At 42.6% G+C, this 16,587-nt stretch overlaps 1 protein-coding gene across 2 annotated transcripts; it reads right to left on the bottom strand.

The window, feature by feature from the left end:
- Nucleotides 1-2,572: 2,572 nt before the first annotated feature.
- On the bottom strand, nt 2,573-16,165 carry moxd1 (monooxygenase, DBH-like 1). Of its 2 annotated transcripts, XM_021600318.2 has the most exons (13): nt 15,041-16,165; nt 14,521-14,716; nt 12,985-13,131; nt 12,612-12,779; nt 12,330-12,413; nt 10,106-10,285; nt 9,859-9,961; nt 9,506-9,672; nt 9,087-9,278; nt 8,614-8,673; nt 7,125-7,267; nt 4,617-4,785; nt 2,573-4,340 (listed from the first exon to the last, which is right to left on the bottom strand). In XM_021600318.2, the coding sequence occupies exons 2-13, from the start codon at nt 14,575-14,577 to the stop codon at nt 4,185-4,187; spliced, it is 1,626 nt and encodes a 541-aa protein (XP_021455993.1). In that variant the 5' UTR covers nt 14,578-14,716; nt 15,041-16,165; the 3' UTR covers nt 2,573-4,184. The 2 variants fall into 2 exon arrangements, with proteins under 2 accessions (XP_021455993.1, XP_021455992.1); XM_021600317.2 differs by lacking the exon at nt 15,041-16,165 and having other exon boundaries at nt 2,574-4,340; nt 14,521-15,034.
- Between the last annotated feature and the right edge of the window lie 422 nt (nt 16,166-16,587).

A 16,587-nucleotide genomic window follows, 5' to 3' on the forward strand; every position in this document is an offset into this window, starting at 1 on the left:
GTAATGAGGAAACCATGGTTCCCAAACTAGACTCTAGTCTCTGGACAAAAAACATAGCAATGTACAGAGACAACAAAGACCATGGGGGCGGAGGAGAGAGAAGTCAAGTTTCAAAGACCATGGGGCGGAGGAGAGAGAAGTCAAGTTTCAAAGACCATGGGGCGGAGGAGAGAGAAGTCAAGTTTCAAAGACCATGGGGCGGAGGAGAGAGAAGTCAAGTTTCAAATGCCATGGGGCGGAGGAGAGAGAAGTCAAGTTTCAAAGACCATGGGGCGGAGGAGAGAGAAGTCAAGTTTCAAAGACCATGGGGCGGAGGAGAGAGAAGTCAAGTTTCAAAGACCATGGGGCGGAGGAGAGAGAAGTCAAGTTTCAAAGACCATGGGGCGGAGGAGAGAGAAGTCAAGTTTCAAAGACCATGGGGCAGAGGAGAGAGAAGTCAAGTTTCAAAGACCATGGGGCGGAGGAGAGAGAAGTCAAGTTTCAAAGGCCATGGGGCGGAGGAGAGAGAAGTCAAGTTTCAAAGACCATGGGGCGGAGGAGAGAGAAGTCAAGTTTCAAAGACCATGGGGCGGAGGAGAGAGAAGTCAAGTTTCAAAGACCATGGGGCGGAGGAGAGAGAAGTCAAGTTTCAAAGACCATGGGGCGGAGGAGAGAGAAGTCAAGTTTCAAAGACCATGGGGCAGAGGAGAGAGAAGTCAAGTTTCAAAGACCATGGGGCGGAGGAGAGAGAAGTCAAGTTTCAAAGACCATGGGGCGGAGGAGAGAGAAGTCAAGTTTCAAAGACCATGGGGCGGAGGAGAGAGAAGTCAAGATTCAAAGACCATGGGGCGGAGGAGAGAGAAGTCAAGTTTCAAAGGCCATGGGGCGGAGGAGAGAGAAGTCAAGTTTCAAAGACCATGGGGCGGAGGAGAGAGAAGTCAAGTTTCAAAGACCATGGGGCGGAGGAGAGAGAAGTCAAGTTTCAAAGGCCAGGGGAGGAGGACTCAGATCGGATTTTTAGAAACCCCACTTCAAGGGCTTCAATGTTATCTGCACTATAAATACATCCAACACGGTCTTGGGAGTCTACTTTGGTCAGAAGTGAAATATTATTATGTGCAATTATGACAGTTTTATTTACTGTTCATTTGAATTAGATAAACAACACCAGAAGCCTAATGTGGTATGTTTTGTCAGATGGACATCCAAACAAACGATAAATACTCTTTAGTATGGCCTACACTGTGTGCTTTTGATTAAGTCTGTAGTAAATATCTATATCGTGTTGCCATTCTCCTGGCCTCATACTGCATGAGTGAGGAATGAGTTTTATGTCCTTTTCAATTCCCCTGCTGCCTCTGCCTCAATCCTGTGCTGAGCAGCATCAAAGCAGGACTTTACGTAATAGGCCTCAGAAAGGCATTGACATTAGTTTCCATCCATATCCCACAGCCAGGAGAAAACGGCACCTTCTGCAGTAGGAGACTTGTGCAGTCTTCTTGTCTTATAAAAGCAGGTCTCTGCCGCTTGAGGGCCAGCGAATGCCGTTCGGCGGGGAGTGCCAGTTGTTGACCGTGAGTCCGCTGCTGTTAAAGGTCCAAGGACAGGAGAAGAGAGGAGGAGAAGGGATAGAGGTAGGATGGGAAAAGGTCCTTCCCCATTGGTTTGGCCAGATGGGTGTGTTTACACACTACCCACAGCAGTCTGTGAGGCCTTGGGAAATGACAGTGGTCTGAGTCTCTCTCACTACCTTCCTCTGGGCTCAATAATCATCTCTCTGTTACAGTAAGAGGAACCAACGGTCTCCCAAACATGAGTGACGACCTCGCAGGTTCAGATGACTCAGCGGAGGGTTCCTGCCCCTCCAGACTGACCACGAATTTGAAACAAACGTTTCCATGCAGCTCCCAGACAGAGGGATTGTGTCTGTCTGTGTCTGAGACCGGGCTGAGACATACTGTACAGGATTGATATGTTATGAGGGATCAGTGTGTTCATATCCAAAGGTTAGTCAGCAAGTCAAACCCAGTGCAGGATAGAGCTCCTAATAAATAAATAAAAATTGGCAGGCATCCTGGCCCAAGACCTTGTATTACACCGTCTGACGTAAAGGAGATGTCATACTTTTGATATTGGATTTAAATGATGCATACATTACAAGGCTTACTAGGGAAAGTCAGTGTCTGCAATATCACACTGAGATACTTGTCATAGGGATGTCCTCATACGCTTACAATATTTCTGTGTTGGTTTGAGAACGAGATGCAGCAATTTGCTAGTGAATACTGACCTCTGCTGGATGCGTTTGGAATTGATATATTTTTGGAAAATATGGACCCAAAAAACATGTCGCCACCCAAAAAGGACCAGCCTTGATGTCAAATGAATGAAAATAATCCGCTATGGGTAATTATATCTGTGTAACATTGGCATAGTGACATTCAGTTTAGTAGTAACAGTAGTAGTCATAGTAGTAGTAGTAGCAGTGGTAGTAGTAGTAGTAGTAGTAGTCGTAATTGTAGTAGTAGCAAGTGGCCTAAGTGGCCTAAGGAGTAAATTCAATTTGATCCAACAACATAATTGGACGGATTACACCAATTTACTCTGATGCACCACAGCCACATACTTTATTCTAAACATGCCCATCTTTAGAGAGCCTCTCTCATGTCTGATGGCATTTGACAAGGGCACTTACGGCCAGGAAAACCAAATCACTTTGCAAAACTCTTACATGGCTTCTCACTTTGCAACAGGATGCCGCTGAAAAGGCTCCTCATACTGTTGTTTGTTTTAACATTTCTGCAATATTCTCAATTGTGGATGTACCATTGTTAAACATGCCAATGATTGCTTAAACATACAGATTTTGATGAAGATTATTTATTATACTAATTGGATTTACACAGGGTGAAAAAATATATTTTTTAAAGGTCACCTCAGTGCATACAGACCAATATGACTATCAGGGAATCCTCAATTAACTTGGATTTCTGGTTTTGGCATAAATAAATAAAATCCCTTTTTAAATTTGGGTGGTCTTGGTTTGCCAGTTTTGAGAGAGAGTGGATGGACACTATCTCATACTTTCAGTATTCTATGGTATCACCTCATGCACCACAGAAACAGAGAGGAAAGTCGGCACAGACTCATAGAACAACATAGACAGAAGAACTGTCAGACAGAGAGGTAGCCGAACGGGAGAAAAAGGTCATGTTTTTACCCATGACTCTCTCAAACAATTCATATCAATCCCACACTGTAATTGGTGGCAAATTCATCCCCATTCGGAAAACCTCCTTTTCATAGCTATTCACGCCTAACTAGAGGCACAAAGAGAAACAAAACAATCAATAACTTAGTAAAAGATAATGATGGTAATACCTTTTCATAAATGGCCCATGTAATCTAATAATTCACATACCTTCTTCACCGTCACTATCCCATTGATGTATCTTGCTGTATCCATTAGACGAACAAAATCCATCCACTCATCCATTCAATCAACCATTCATCCAATGTCATCCGCATGGTCTGGAAATAACACAGTATTCCATATTCCATGACTCTTCTCTCCAACTACTCCTAACAGAAAAGCAAGAATGAGACCTTCCTTTTTGCCCTGTTTGCGACTGTTGGCACATTGGAGTTACTCAGCCAGAGTAATCGCTGTAAGTCGGACTAGCGATGCTGGCAGCACTGCGGCCTTAGGGAGAGATGTTCCTAGCGGTACCAGGGTGACCAGGGCTGTAACAGTGGCCTTACAGTACTGAAACTACCCTGAGCCAACTATATGTTTCTATGTAGCCTTGTCAATTATTTGAATCAGGTCTGGAGAAATTCACTGGTATTTGGGACTATATTGCAGGCCTAAATTCTGGGCAATTTATCCATAAATCATAGGCTTTATGAAGAATGTGTCATGGGCAATAGTAGCAAAAAGGGTCTTACACTCAACGTAAATAACTACCTACCTAAACTTGACCTTCTTGGCCATAGGTAATACTACTACTTCCAAAATACAACTCTAAATAAACATGTATTAACTCTTGGACATAAAACATTTTAAAGGTATGTTTTATATATATTTAGACAATAAACACCCCCAGAAAATCCACCATGTCAACATCAGCACATCTGATGGAAGAGTCCTTCTAATACACAGGGAGTGGTGTGAGTCACACAGTTGCATGGCTATAGGCTACAGGCTAAAGGCTTAAACAGGCCTGGACTACGGAGTATGTGAGGCACAATGTAAAGAGGAGAACCACTCCGCTGTGTGGCTCTGAGGCAGAACGGCACACCACGGAGGGAGGCTTGACTTCAGACTTCACCTCTGGTGGTGACACTAACGTCCCTTGAATCTGGAGGGGAAAAGAACGAGAGGGAAATGGGAATAACTATGAGATATAGTGAGGAAGATGACTATCCAAAGCACATTCAAGCATATATTATACAGTCAAATTAAACAAACAACTTTCAACAAGATGAATAGAAATCAACATCCCGGAAGAGTGAAAGGGCACAGTTTCATTGGTGGATGACATATATGTATTTCCGTCAGAGACTAATTGATAGCACCAGATTAGCCCCAGCCCCAGCTGCCTGATCCTCAGCGCCAGCTCTGACGGAACACTCACCGACCACTCGTCCTGCCCCCACTTGGAGCAGCGCACGTTCATGGGCAGCTGTAGAACCATCTCGTTGAAGGACTTCCCTCTTTTCTTTGACCATCTGTACTTGTCCATGGCCTCTATGAAGGACAGGTTGCTATACTTCTTTGGGCTCTTGATCATGAAAGGCCAGGTCCTTTGACAGAAGAGGAATGTAAATTAAGTGACAGTTGGTAGAATGTTTCCCGTACGCCTGCTGATGCGCAATATATCCGTCGCTGCGTATGTGTACATGTACACTATTCAACATTTTGACAACTTATGGTCAGAAGGGAAAAAGGGCAGAGCTGCTAAACCAGATCATTCCCAAAGCATTTCCATGAGGTAGACGTTAGGGGGAAGTGGGACATTTAGTAGTTTCCTGCTAAGGCCTGTTTGTGTTTACCGAAGGTTAGTGTTCGTCTTTACGACAAGGTTGCTTGGAGAGCACATAGCCATTCTCGGATGGAAGAAAGAGCTGTGTAACCTCATCTTTTTTTAGAGCAGCCGACCTGATCTATTCGAAACCTCCTCGTTCTTGTGAATGAGAACAGAAGGAGTTGCGTCCCGCTGTAAACGCACTCCAGCAGCTCGACCCATGAAATAGGCTCTCATTTCCAGGCCTCTCATTATTCTCAGGGCCAAGGTCTTACCTTATGCAACCTACTAAACAGGAGCATATGAACAGTAGAGACCATGGACACATTACAGTACGTAGCATCAGATTAAGGAACACGTTGAACTGTGTTTACTGTACGGACATACAATGAACTGACTTCTATGTGACGTAATCATTATAGGAAGTAAAATGACGTTATATTTTAGGATTTCCTTTCATGCGCTTACAGCAAACAAATTGAAACGTTACGGCAAAATGATTGTTTTCACAGCAACTATTGTGTATGGTTTCATTTCATTTGATGAAAAACATGTTATTTTGAACAAAAATGAATGGAATTCAAGAGCAAAAACATAGTGAGGAAAACAATAAACTATTGCTTTGTATATCTCGCCGTCAAATTCCAGCATGCTAACTAGTAAAACATAACAGAACCTGCTAAAACAGGACAATGAGTATCACTGTTCTCAGCTGCAGATCAGCTCCACATGTTGACCCCACTGGGCTAGTGTGAGTCCATATTCCTCTGTCCTTCCTTCCCTTCTAATGGCCTGCAATCTCCTTGTCCCATAAATCTTTTCCAGTCCTTCCCCTATTCTCTCTCTCAGGCCTGAGCAAACATACAGTGGGGCAAAAAAGTATTTAGTCAGCCACCAATTGTGCAAGTTCTCCTACTTAAAAAGATGAGAGAGGCCTGTAATTTTCATCATAGGTACACTTCAACTATGACAGATAAAATGAGAAAAAAAAATCCAGAAAATCACATTGTAAAATGTTTTGGGTTGTGTATCGGAGGACGCATGACTTTCAACCTTCGTCTCTCCCGCATATAATATGGGTAATAAAAGTGTTCTGCTCATCAATCTACACACAATACCCCCATAATGACAAAACAAAAACAGATTTTTTGAAATTTTGCAAAAGTATTATTATAAAAAATTAAATAAAATATTTACACAAGTATTCAGACCTTTCACTCAGTACTTTGTTGAAGCACCTTTGGCAGTGATTACAGCCTCGAGTCTTCTTGGGTATGACGCTACAAGCTTGGCACACCTGTATTTGGGGAGTTTTTCCCATTCTTCTCTGCAGATCCTCTCAAGCGCTGTCAGGTTGGATGGGGAGCATCGCTGCACAGCTATTTTCAGGTCTCTCCAAAGATGTTGGATCGGGTTCAAGTTCGGGCTCTGGCTGGGTCACTCAAGCACACTCAGATTCTTGTACCAAAGCCACTCTTGCGTTGTCTTGGCTGTGTGCCTAGGGCCGTTGTCCTTTTGGAAGGTGAACCTTCGCCCCAATCTGAGGTCCGGAGTGCAGAAATGGTTGTCCTTTTTGGAAGATTCTCCCATGTCCACAGAGGAACTTCCGGGTTGGATGCGCGCTGTGTTAAGAAGCAGTGCGGCTGGTTGGGTTGTGTATCGGAGGACGCATGACTTTCAACCTTCGTCTCTCCCGCATGACTTTCAACCTTCATCTCTCATCAAGGATGATCAATGGAAACAGCATGTTTCCAACTGAGCTGTATTTCGAGGTATTTTTATTTTTTTTAATAAATTTGCAAACATTTCTAAAAATATATTTTCACTTTGCCATTATGGGGTATTTTGTGTAGATTTTAGAATAAGACTTTAATGTAACAACATTTGGAAAAAAATCAAGGGGTCTGAATACTTTCCGAATGCACTGTATGTACTCGCTGTATAACATGCAGTAACTAATTCGAAACATAACTTCTCCCTGAGAACACATGACCTTTGAAAGGTGCTCCAGGAAGAGAAACTCTTCACCTCAAAAGTATCTTCCCCAATTGTTGTTGCAGGTTCCAACTTGAACTGCTGCATAGGTATTGCAGTTACAGTATACAGCTGCATACTTACGTGACAGGGGCCTGGATCTCTTTGACTCCAATGAACTTGAGCTGCCCGGTGATCTCAGGGAGGCTCTCACACCTGGCCAGGTTCACTCTGGGATAGTAGAGCAGGTATGACAGACACATCTCATCCCTGGTGGTCAAACCACCCTGAAGGAACAACCAGAGGAAAATAATCAAGAAATCAAGCCTGGGAGACAATCAGTATGCTCAATATTAAACGCCAATACCACAGCTAAATTAAGGTTACCACTTACCATGTTTTACAACTATCGCATTACACATTTATTTCCTTCTATTTAGCTCCACAGAAACATTTGTCAACAAATACATCGATATCTGCGTAACAATCATCAACTCTAACAGCCACTAAGAAATCACGAAAATCTGTTTCGGAAACAAATTTGAATGTGAGTGATAGTTTACCCATTTGTGCCACAAATGCTAAAATGTTAGCATTTTGGAAACAGTGCCAGGGAAACTCAACCAAATCATGGATTAGTGTCATACCAGGTGCACAGACTGCTTACAGGGTAAGGAAACCAATGTAACATTTTGTAGCTTGGGTGAATTATCCCTTTAAGGACTACTTCAGGGAGTATGATTTCTGACAAGGAGCAGACACAAAAGCATTGCTTTGTGGCGCCATGCGCTGGACAAAGTTGCAAATGGCAAGCAATGTGTTATTCGGGGGAAGATAATTGGCATGAATTCACAAAACCATAATAATGGATTTAAATTCAGTCTCATGTCGTTCCAGAATAACAATGAGTTATCATGTTTCCTCCTGAACAGTAGAGAGTAACTTCAGAAGAAAACGACCCCTGTTTTACGACTAGTCATCAGAAACGTGTTAGTTTGATGTCTCTGTAAGAAACAGTGCCAGTAGCTGCAAACAGCGATATAACCAAGATTTGTCTGTGGTCCTGGGGCTGTATTTGCAGACAGATTGTTCAGCCAAGAACAGACAGTCTTTAACACATACATCTGAAAGTATCAACCAAGAGGTTCATGCAGGGGAAACACAACTCATTCCTATAACAAAATTCCATTCCATTGCATTCAAGTAGCCTCCACTCTTTTCACTGATATATTATCCTTCTTAATTTTGAGAAATAGGAACGATAGTGGTCTTCAATGTAATTATTCTTCACGATAAGAATGTTTCAAAACAATGTGCTTCGTGTCTGTCTCATGGCGACGCTGAAGTCAAAGGAATAATCCCGTAGCTCTATCCTAAAGGGTTCTGTAATAAAATTGGCGTGAACATGATCACTATTGTACCATCCGGCAACCAACCAAATCACCAAATCCTGGAGACACAGAAAGACGAGAAACACGAGCTCAAATAGACTCAAATAGGCTCAGCCGGAGGACCAATAGGACACACTGAAAAATGTTGTGATCTCTGTAAACTCAGAAGAACAGATAATTAAAGAAAAAAAAAGAAGTGCGTTTTCATTTATCCATGTGGATTGTGAGTACTACATTCTTACCCAGGTCATGTTTTGTCTGCCTTTCGTGGTGTACTTGCATTCTGTGATCAAATGGTCACCCTGAAAAGAAAACAGATTGAAACCAAGGCTCTTCTCTGGTTGTGAATTTAGAACCCCACATCAAACAGAATGGCGTTGTCATAAAGTACAACATCAACGTAACACTAAAGCAACAGTGCACAAGGTGTGACTCACTGTGGTTTTAGCACGGCTGTACTGCGGTCAAAGGCAACAGCCGTTTGTATGAAATCTTTTTCACATAAGAGAGCAAAACGCCCCAAAATGAAGCACTTCTGTCCTGTATCTACAGTATGTCGGTGGATCAAAGTAATGCAATCATCAATCTTTACTGTTCATCAAAGGGTGAGGTAAACCTGCTTAGACCTGCATGGGAAGCTCAAGCAGTAGATTTATATTCTCATGTTTCCTTCACTACTTAACATGTCAGGTTAACAGTATAGCAGTGTACCAACAGGTAACAGCAGCCTCTCTTCCTTCAGCAGCTGGAACTCCTGGAAGTTGAAGTCAAACTCCTCGTCATGTGACAGGGGCTGCAGCTCCTCCTGCTCCCGGAAGTGTCTGGTTCTGATGGCGCGGCCAGCTAGGTGGGCATGCATCAGAACAGCAAACACCCTCACTCCGTTGGGCATCTCCTGGCCTAGGGACTGATGGAGGAGCAAAGAGATTCTCTCATAGATGCAGAAAGTGTTTTTTTTAGTTTAATTGCACTTTTGGATGATCACTGTTTTGGGAACGTAGCACTGTAGCACTGTAGGTGATGTAGCATAACAGTAATTTAACAGTGGATGTTGGACGCCTGTTGTTCCCTAGTGAAATGGGACTTTTGGCATCGCACCAGATTGAAAAACAACGCCAGAGCTGGCTGTCTTACCTCCTGCAGACACTCGCGGGTACAGTGTCCTTCTGAGACGTACTCCTGCATGCCTGGAGGCAGCATGTGGTACAGACTGACCCACACACCTGTCTCTATCACACCTGCATCATACTGGCGCAGCTCCGGGGTGTAGAAGAGACGCAGGCCAGAGCTGTCCACCACTCCTGAGAAGGAAACAGTAACATTACCGTTCACAGGGTAACTGACCGTTGCGCTGTAAAGTGCTGTAGATGTCACTTTGGCGCACACAAATGTGTATGCTGTGAACGGGTGAAAAGGAAGAACACAATGGCCATGGCAAACGAGCCACGTTCGCTGTAACATGACGCGTCTTTGTGGGTGTACTGTACCTTGTTGAAGGGCTGGGTTGTCATAGTGGACCTCCATCAGGACATAGACAGGGTCTATTGCTGTGCCAATGGACAGACCAACGTGGGGCGGATAGGTGAACCCCTGTGAGGGTAGATTGAGAGGCACACTGAACATGTCGATAAGGACGCTTACGCGGCCACACCGATACACGCACACACATGTAGCTAATGAAATGTATTACGACGCTGAATTGAAAACCACCACGAGTAGAAAACAATTGCCCACCTCACCACCGATGGCCCAGGCGAAGACTATCGTCTCACAGGTGAGAAATGAGTCAGGCATATTTGGATGGTAACATTCATGGCTGGCACCGAGCTCACTCTCATTCAAGTTGCTATCACATTGATACAACAAAATGTGATGAACCAGGTTTTCGTGGCCCCTTTGAATCAAAGGCTCAATCTGTAAACAAAAGAGGGGAAGTTGTACATTTGAATGCATTCTTAACCACAGTTGGCTTCTTTTGAATTGCCTACACTTGCCTTAAAAGACCTCAACTCTATTGCTCTTAACCGTAGGATACAAATGAGATGGGATAAACAGGATTCGGTTGGCCCTGCTCACCATAGGATGGAAGTAGTGAAAAATAATATTTTTTCCTCGATAGGGGCCTCTAGTTTGGCCTGCGATTCTGAGCAAAGCAGCTTGCTGCCTGCTGGGCAAACTGTGACATCATACTGTGAGGCCTCCTTTCAAATCAGCACGACATAAGACCAAAGCTTGGCCTATGACCACCATATAAATATTTAGACATTCTTCCTTTTACTTTTTCTCAATTGTTATTATTTAGGGTGGAAGCAGCTGTCGTAGTCGAAGTTAGAGGTTGAGATTGTGACATGAGGGGGGGGGGGGGGGGGGGGAGTATCCCTTTTGAGACACTTTATAGGCAGCTGTCTCTGAATAGAGGACTTTGTTGAACAGAATACGTCTGTCAAACTAAAATACGCATGTCATGTAGACACAGTTTTCAGGAAGTCTTGAAAGTCAGAGTCAGCTAAACAGGAAGTGAGGTTGCGGTGCCCAGGATAATAGCGGGTGGGGTGAGGTGGTGAAAGGTCAAATAAATCCCCCAGAGGGATGAAACAGGTGGAGCAGAGGGTAGAGAGAGAAACCACGACTGAGAAAATACCATGGGAATGTTTTAAAAAATGTTTTTATGTCAGGATAGGCGTGCACAGGGAAAATGAGACTGGCTCTTTTAAACTTCTGTATAAATGCTTTAAAACGCAAAAAAAGAACAACAGTAATTTTTCTTTATGGACCACAGATGAATTGGATGAGACAGTCCTATTCAGATCACGCATAAAAACAGATGTCTTACATACGGCCTTTCGCTCGCTGACTCACACATCATGCACACGCACACGAAAACATCTGGGATGGAAAAATATGTTTAATGACAACAGCCTGACTCCCATTTGGATAACCAAATGATTTCCGTTTCACTCTAATTGTGTGCTAGCAACTCTTTTAGTATCTTACATCATTCCGTTATGCAAAAGATCCCTCTAAAATAAGAGTTCACAACAATATACAGGCTATCTTAAAACAACAGCGCGTGTGTTGTGCATAGTGGAATCAGACACCCCCAGCTGTTAATAAGGCTAGGATTTTCCACATCTTTTTTTTCTCCACTGAAACATATTTTTAGTCTAGAATGGTGCTGGTGTTTCTCAGTCTATGCTCTAATTGTTATCATCCGAGTGGCAGAGTGGAGAACAGACGAGAAGAACCAGCTCCATGGGGCAGTTCAGTAAGCTATGTGCTGGAGGGGAAGTAAGAGAAGAGGGAGCGAGCCATATTTATCTCTTTCTGGCTCTGGTTCACTTAATGACTGAAGACTCTTTGTTTTTGCGTAACCGTGTTTGACTTGACAGAATAGTCCTACAGTAAGTGGTATGACAAATGACAACACGACACAGTACCACTATTCCACATGACATGATATAGCTAAGGCAGTGTAGATAAACATACAAGCAGATTTGGGATTTAGATTTAAGAGCACGTTTGGTATTTATGACAAATCAATACCATACCTTTGATTCTAAATTGTACGTGCTACCTCCTTTAATCAAGTGTGTTTGGAAGGCTTTTGGTTTCATACTTGTTCAATTATGTTTGGGGTATATAATTAAAACAATGGCTCTTCTAATACACAGTAGCAATTTCAAGCTGCAAACAAGCTGCAGGTGTGGTTCGGAAGTGAGAGAGAGCTTAACACGGGGGGGAATACTTCAGACGACAGCAATGAAAGAGGGACGCAGGCAGACCAAATAAGAACTCAAATGATCCAGGTGAGATGCCTTTAGAGAAGGGTAAACAAACTGACTGCGCCATGACTGAACTATAGGCTAGTCCTTCCTCAAGAGAAAGGCTGACGTCGATTTGCTATTGTTTTTCTGCTGTGCTGTTAATATAGCTCAATGTTTTCCAAGCGTGTACTTACTCTAATTATGTGATGCTTCTGCTGTACCTCCTGGATCTGAAATATCTGACACCAGTAGGTAGTGTCCTTGTATGGCACTGGCACCTATCTTGAGAGAAACAACAAGACAACAAGAGTGATGTTTACCCTTAATAAAATGTGTCCAGATCTCACACAGTGCAAATACGGTCTCAGAGTTGTAAAGGTCTCTCAGAAGTAACAAAAGCCAGAAGTGGTATCAGGTTTGTTTAAGAGACGGGTGGATACTGGGTAGCGTTTGTCTTCTCCAGCTGTCACACTTACGTTTATGTTTTGCAAGTTGAAAAAGTCGGTCCCAGAGGTAATATTAACTTTACTTCCTGGGTCGAGTAGCCGCATACTCTTCCTCCCCCTGTTTACGCCATGGTACATCGGTCCTGACGGTCCCACATCGTCACTGTGGTAGGCCCATATCACCCTCACTGTGCTTTCCTGGGCAGCACATATTAGACATCTATTATCTATCAATTAATTTCAATTTAAAAAATTCTGTAAGAAGTACTATGACACCGTCGGGCACAAACTGACACTTCAACTAAAACGCCCACCCACCTTACCCCATACACAAGCACACATTTCAACATCCAAACAACCCACACATTTCCCATAAGATAAAACACTTCCACCGCCCACGTACCGTGATGTCCTTGTCATTTGTGTCACAGGTCAGGAGATCCCTGCTGAAAGCCAGGACAGTGTGTGTATTGTTCTCCCTGCCATACTCCAGCCTGTAGTTCTGCTGAACATCTCTATGCACTTTTCTCTTGGCGTCTGCAAAGTAATCCTGTAGAAAGCATGCCGGATAAAACACAACTATTCTGGCTGCAATAATACTGTAATTAACCAAAAATGAAGGAGGGGATAAGAGAGCTCTTCAATGTAATTATAGATACATAGATGTAATTCACTAAACTTGGGGAAAACCAGTGTTCTTATGACACAATTGAAAGAGCACTCTAAACAACAAATGTGCATTACTGTTATTATTATTAATAATGACCTATTACTGTACAATTACTATGGCTAGGATGACGACTGTTACTACAGTTACTATACCTAATTTGTCTTGAGCCCCGTTTATACCTGCCAGTAACATCTTGGCACTAGCGTCTTTTATCCTGATCTTGTCCACATTCTGATTGTCCCCACATTTTTTAGACAGATGTAGTCGATTAAAAGGCGCATTGTGATCGGATTGTGATCAGATCTTCCTGGCATGCATTAGTCAGGCATTGAACACCTCCGGAGGTAGTCAGGCATTGTGTCTGGATATCTTACAAGTGTAGACGGATCTGCACAGTTACAACTCTAAAATCATAGACAGGTGGCACCATTGACTATGTGTCTTAAAATAAATCAATATTATTGTGAAAGAATGGCTTTGTAATAATTAGCATACAGGGAGGAACCAGGAAATCTGGTCACAGTGGGGACACCATGGACAAATAGGAGACACATTGTAATACCATGTGTAGACAGATTTCTGAAAATGTGGGTACAATCAGAATCTGGACAAGATCTCAGGACACAGGACCCATGTTTGCACCAGGTATAAAATGGGGCTGTTGTTGGCAAGTGTCTGGCTGTCACTGCCAAGCCTAGCTTGCAAATACATATGACAATTTTCAACTAAGGCGGGAAAACAATAACAACATTGGCACAAAACTACAGCTACCGTCTCCTTCTGGTAACACAATGAGAGAGGTTATTTTGGATTGTGTGGCATCGTTGCCAGAAATGTTATCCTTGATCCCTGATCCCTGAGGCAGAGCGAGATTCCTGTGACGTGTAGCAATATCAAGACCCCTTACACTGTTGGAGTTAAGCCATGAGTGGCTGGCTGTGCATCACAACAGTTTACCATACATAGTTACACCTAACCAATAACAGATGTCACTATTGGTTCAATTTGGAGATCCTCAATGACTATGTTCTAGCTATTTTATTCGGGATTTAGATAGGACTATTTCAACACCCACAGTATAACCCAAATAGCCTTGGGAAAAGAGTTAAACATAAATGTAATATAAATCATTATTTTCCTATAGCAGCACAACTGAAGTATGTATGTCATGTAAAGAAAAATGCAATTGAAAGTAGCCCACCTCGTGATAAAAAGCCAGGCATAGGCCTAGATGCGTCACTTTCATTCTGTAAAACCAAAGGTGCATACCTGTAGATAGGGTCTTCCATCTGTGACTCCACCAATGACAATATCCGACAACGCCATTGCACCGTTGGGAGATAGACCAAATCCTACATATCCTGTCGTTTCCACTTCTATTTCGAAAGTAATTGTTCCCCGGTCAAACCTCCACTTTAGATGGTATTTCCCATGAGGGTCCAAGATGGTTGAATGTCTAAATCCGCTGCCGTGGGAAAAAGATGCGTAAAACCAAAAAGCTGTGAAGAGAACTAGGACACTACGATATTTCGCGGGTAACATTGTGAACGTTGACGTAAAAAAACAAAAACAACTACAAACAAACTAAAATGTCTCATTGAATGTCGTTGTTGAGATAAATGGACGCTTCTGTAGAGGTTTGCCAGTGGTGCGCGGCGACCTAAAGACGCTTAATCTGCGAGGAAGCAGCGCTTCTCTCATTCTCTCACTACAACTGTCGAAATGTGTGCTGGCCCCTCTGATCTTTAGAGACACGTCCCACACGGCTAGTTCTGTGGTCAGGCCTTACCTGAGTGGTTCGTTGTACACACAGGTGGCTGCGGCTTTCGGCAGTACAGCATAGGACCGTGATAGAGGCTACACATACTTTTAACGGCCTGTATCGACGGGACAGAACGTGAAGAATGGGTGCGTTTCAAGCACATACCTTCTGAAGTGTACAACAGGGTGCATGGTCAGAATGTATAGTTAGACACTGGATGGATCATCTCTGAACGTGTAAGGGCATAATAGACTATTAGCCTAAATACCAACCTGAGTTAAAAATAAAACTCTAAGCAAAAACACAAGCTAAATTAGAATAGGTCTATAGAGGAAGAAAAACAAAGAGTATTACATAAATACGAAATAATAAAAGATACAGAAGGCCTGTGTTTCTCATATCTCACCATGTCATATATTTTGTGGTAAAAAAAAGAACAAGTATTATCCTTGTCCCTTAATTTGAACTTCTCCTAAATGTATCAGTGCCATTATGCCCTTACACGTTCACAACTGTAGGCCTGGATGTATGGTGAACTACAGTAGGAAAGTAGCCATCAGTCAACAGGCTGACCGCAGTGAGACAAGCTGAAGCTGCCAAAACTTCCAGGAACTGTCCCTCCTTCAGAAACACACCTACATGCAAGATGAGGAGAGGGATTGAAATCCCCCACTGCATAAAATGGAAAATGTGTTGGAATTCCTATATGCAAATAAAAAAAATAAGTAGCCAAGTAAAAATTGTTCAACAAGAATAATGCAATTAAGCATATGAGATTGAGTACACAAATCAGGTTTTTATTCTCATTTATATAGCCCATTAATCAGGTTTAATGAGTATATTGTACAGTAAAGCTTCCTCATTCAGAAATAAATATTCAAATATACAACAACCGAACATAACCAAGAATCAAGAAGTCCAAAAACATCATTTCAACTTTTGATTGTTACCATTACCATTAAAAGCATAAGGCAGATAGAATGTTGTGCAGCCTAAAGTGTGACCAAAACACACTGAATTAATATAGTATGCGAAGGTCAGAAGGGGGAAAGGGAAGCCAGGAATTATTTATTTTATTTATTTAACCTTTATTTAGCTAGGCAAGTCAGTTAAGAACAAATTCTTATTTACAATGACTGCCTACCCAAAGGCAAAAGGCCTCCTGTGGGGACGGGGATTAAAAATAAAAATAGATAAAAAATATATAAATATAGGAAAAAACACACATCACGACAACACTACATAAAGAGAGACCCAAGACAACAACATAGAAAGGCAGCAACACATGACAACACAGCATGGTAGCAACATAACATGACAACAACATAGTAGCAACACAACATGGTAGCAGCACAAAACATGGTACAAAACATTGGGCACAGACAACAGCACAAAGGGCACGAAGGTTGAGACAACAATACATCACGCAAAGTAGCCACAACTGTCAGTAAGTGTCCATGATTGAGTCTTTGAATGAAGAGATTTAGATAAAACTGTCCAGTTTGAGTGTTTGTTGCAGATCGTTCCAGTCGCTAGCTGCAGCGAACTGAAAAGACGAGCGACCCAGAGATGTG

This window comes from Oncorhynchus mykiss, chromosome 4, assembly GCF_013265735.2.
Source record: "Oncorhynchus mykiss isolate Arlee chromosome 4, USDA_OmykA_1.1, whole genome shotgun sequence".
Lineage (NCBI taxonomy): Eukaryota > Metazoa > Chordata > Actinopteri > Salmoniformes > Salmonidae > Oncorhynchus > Oncorhynchus mykiss.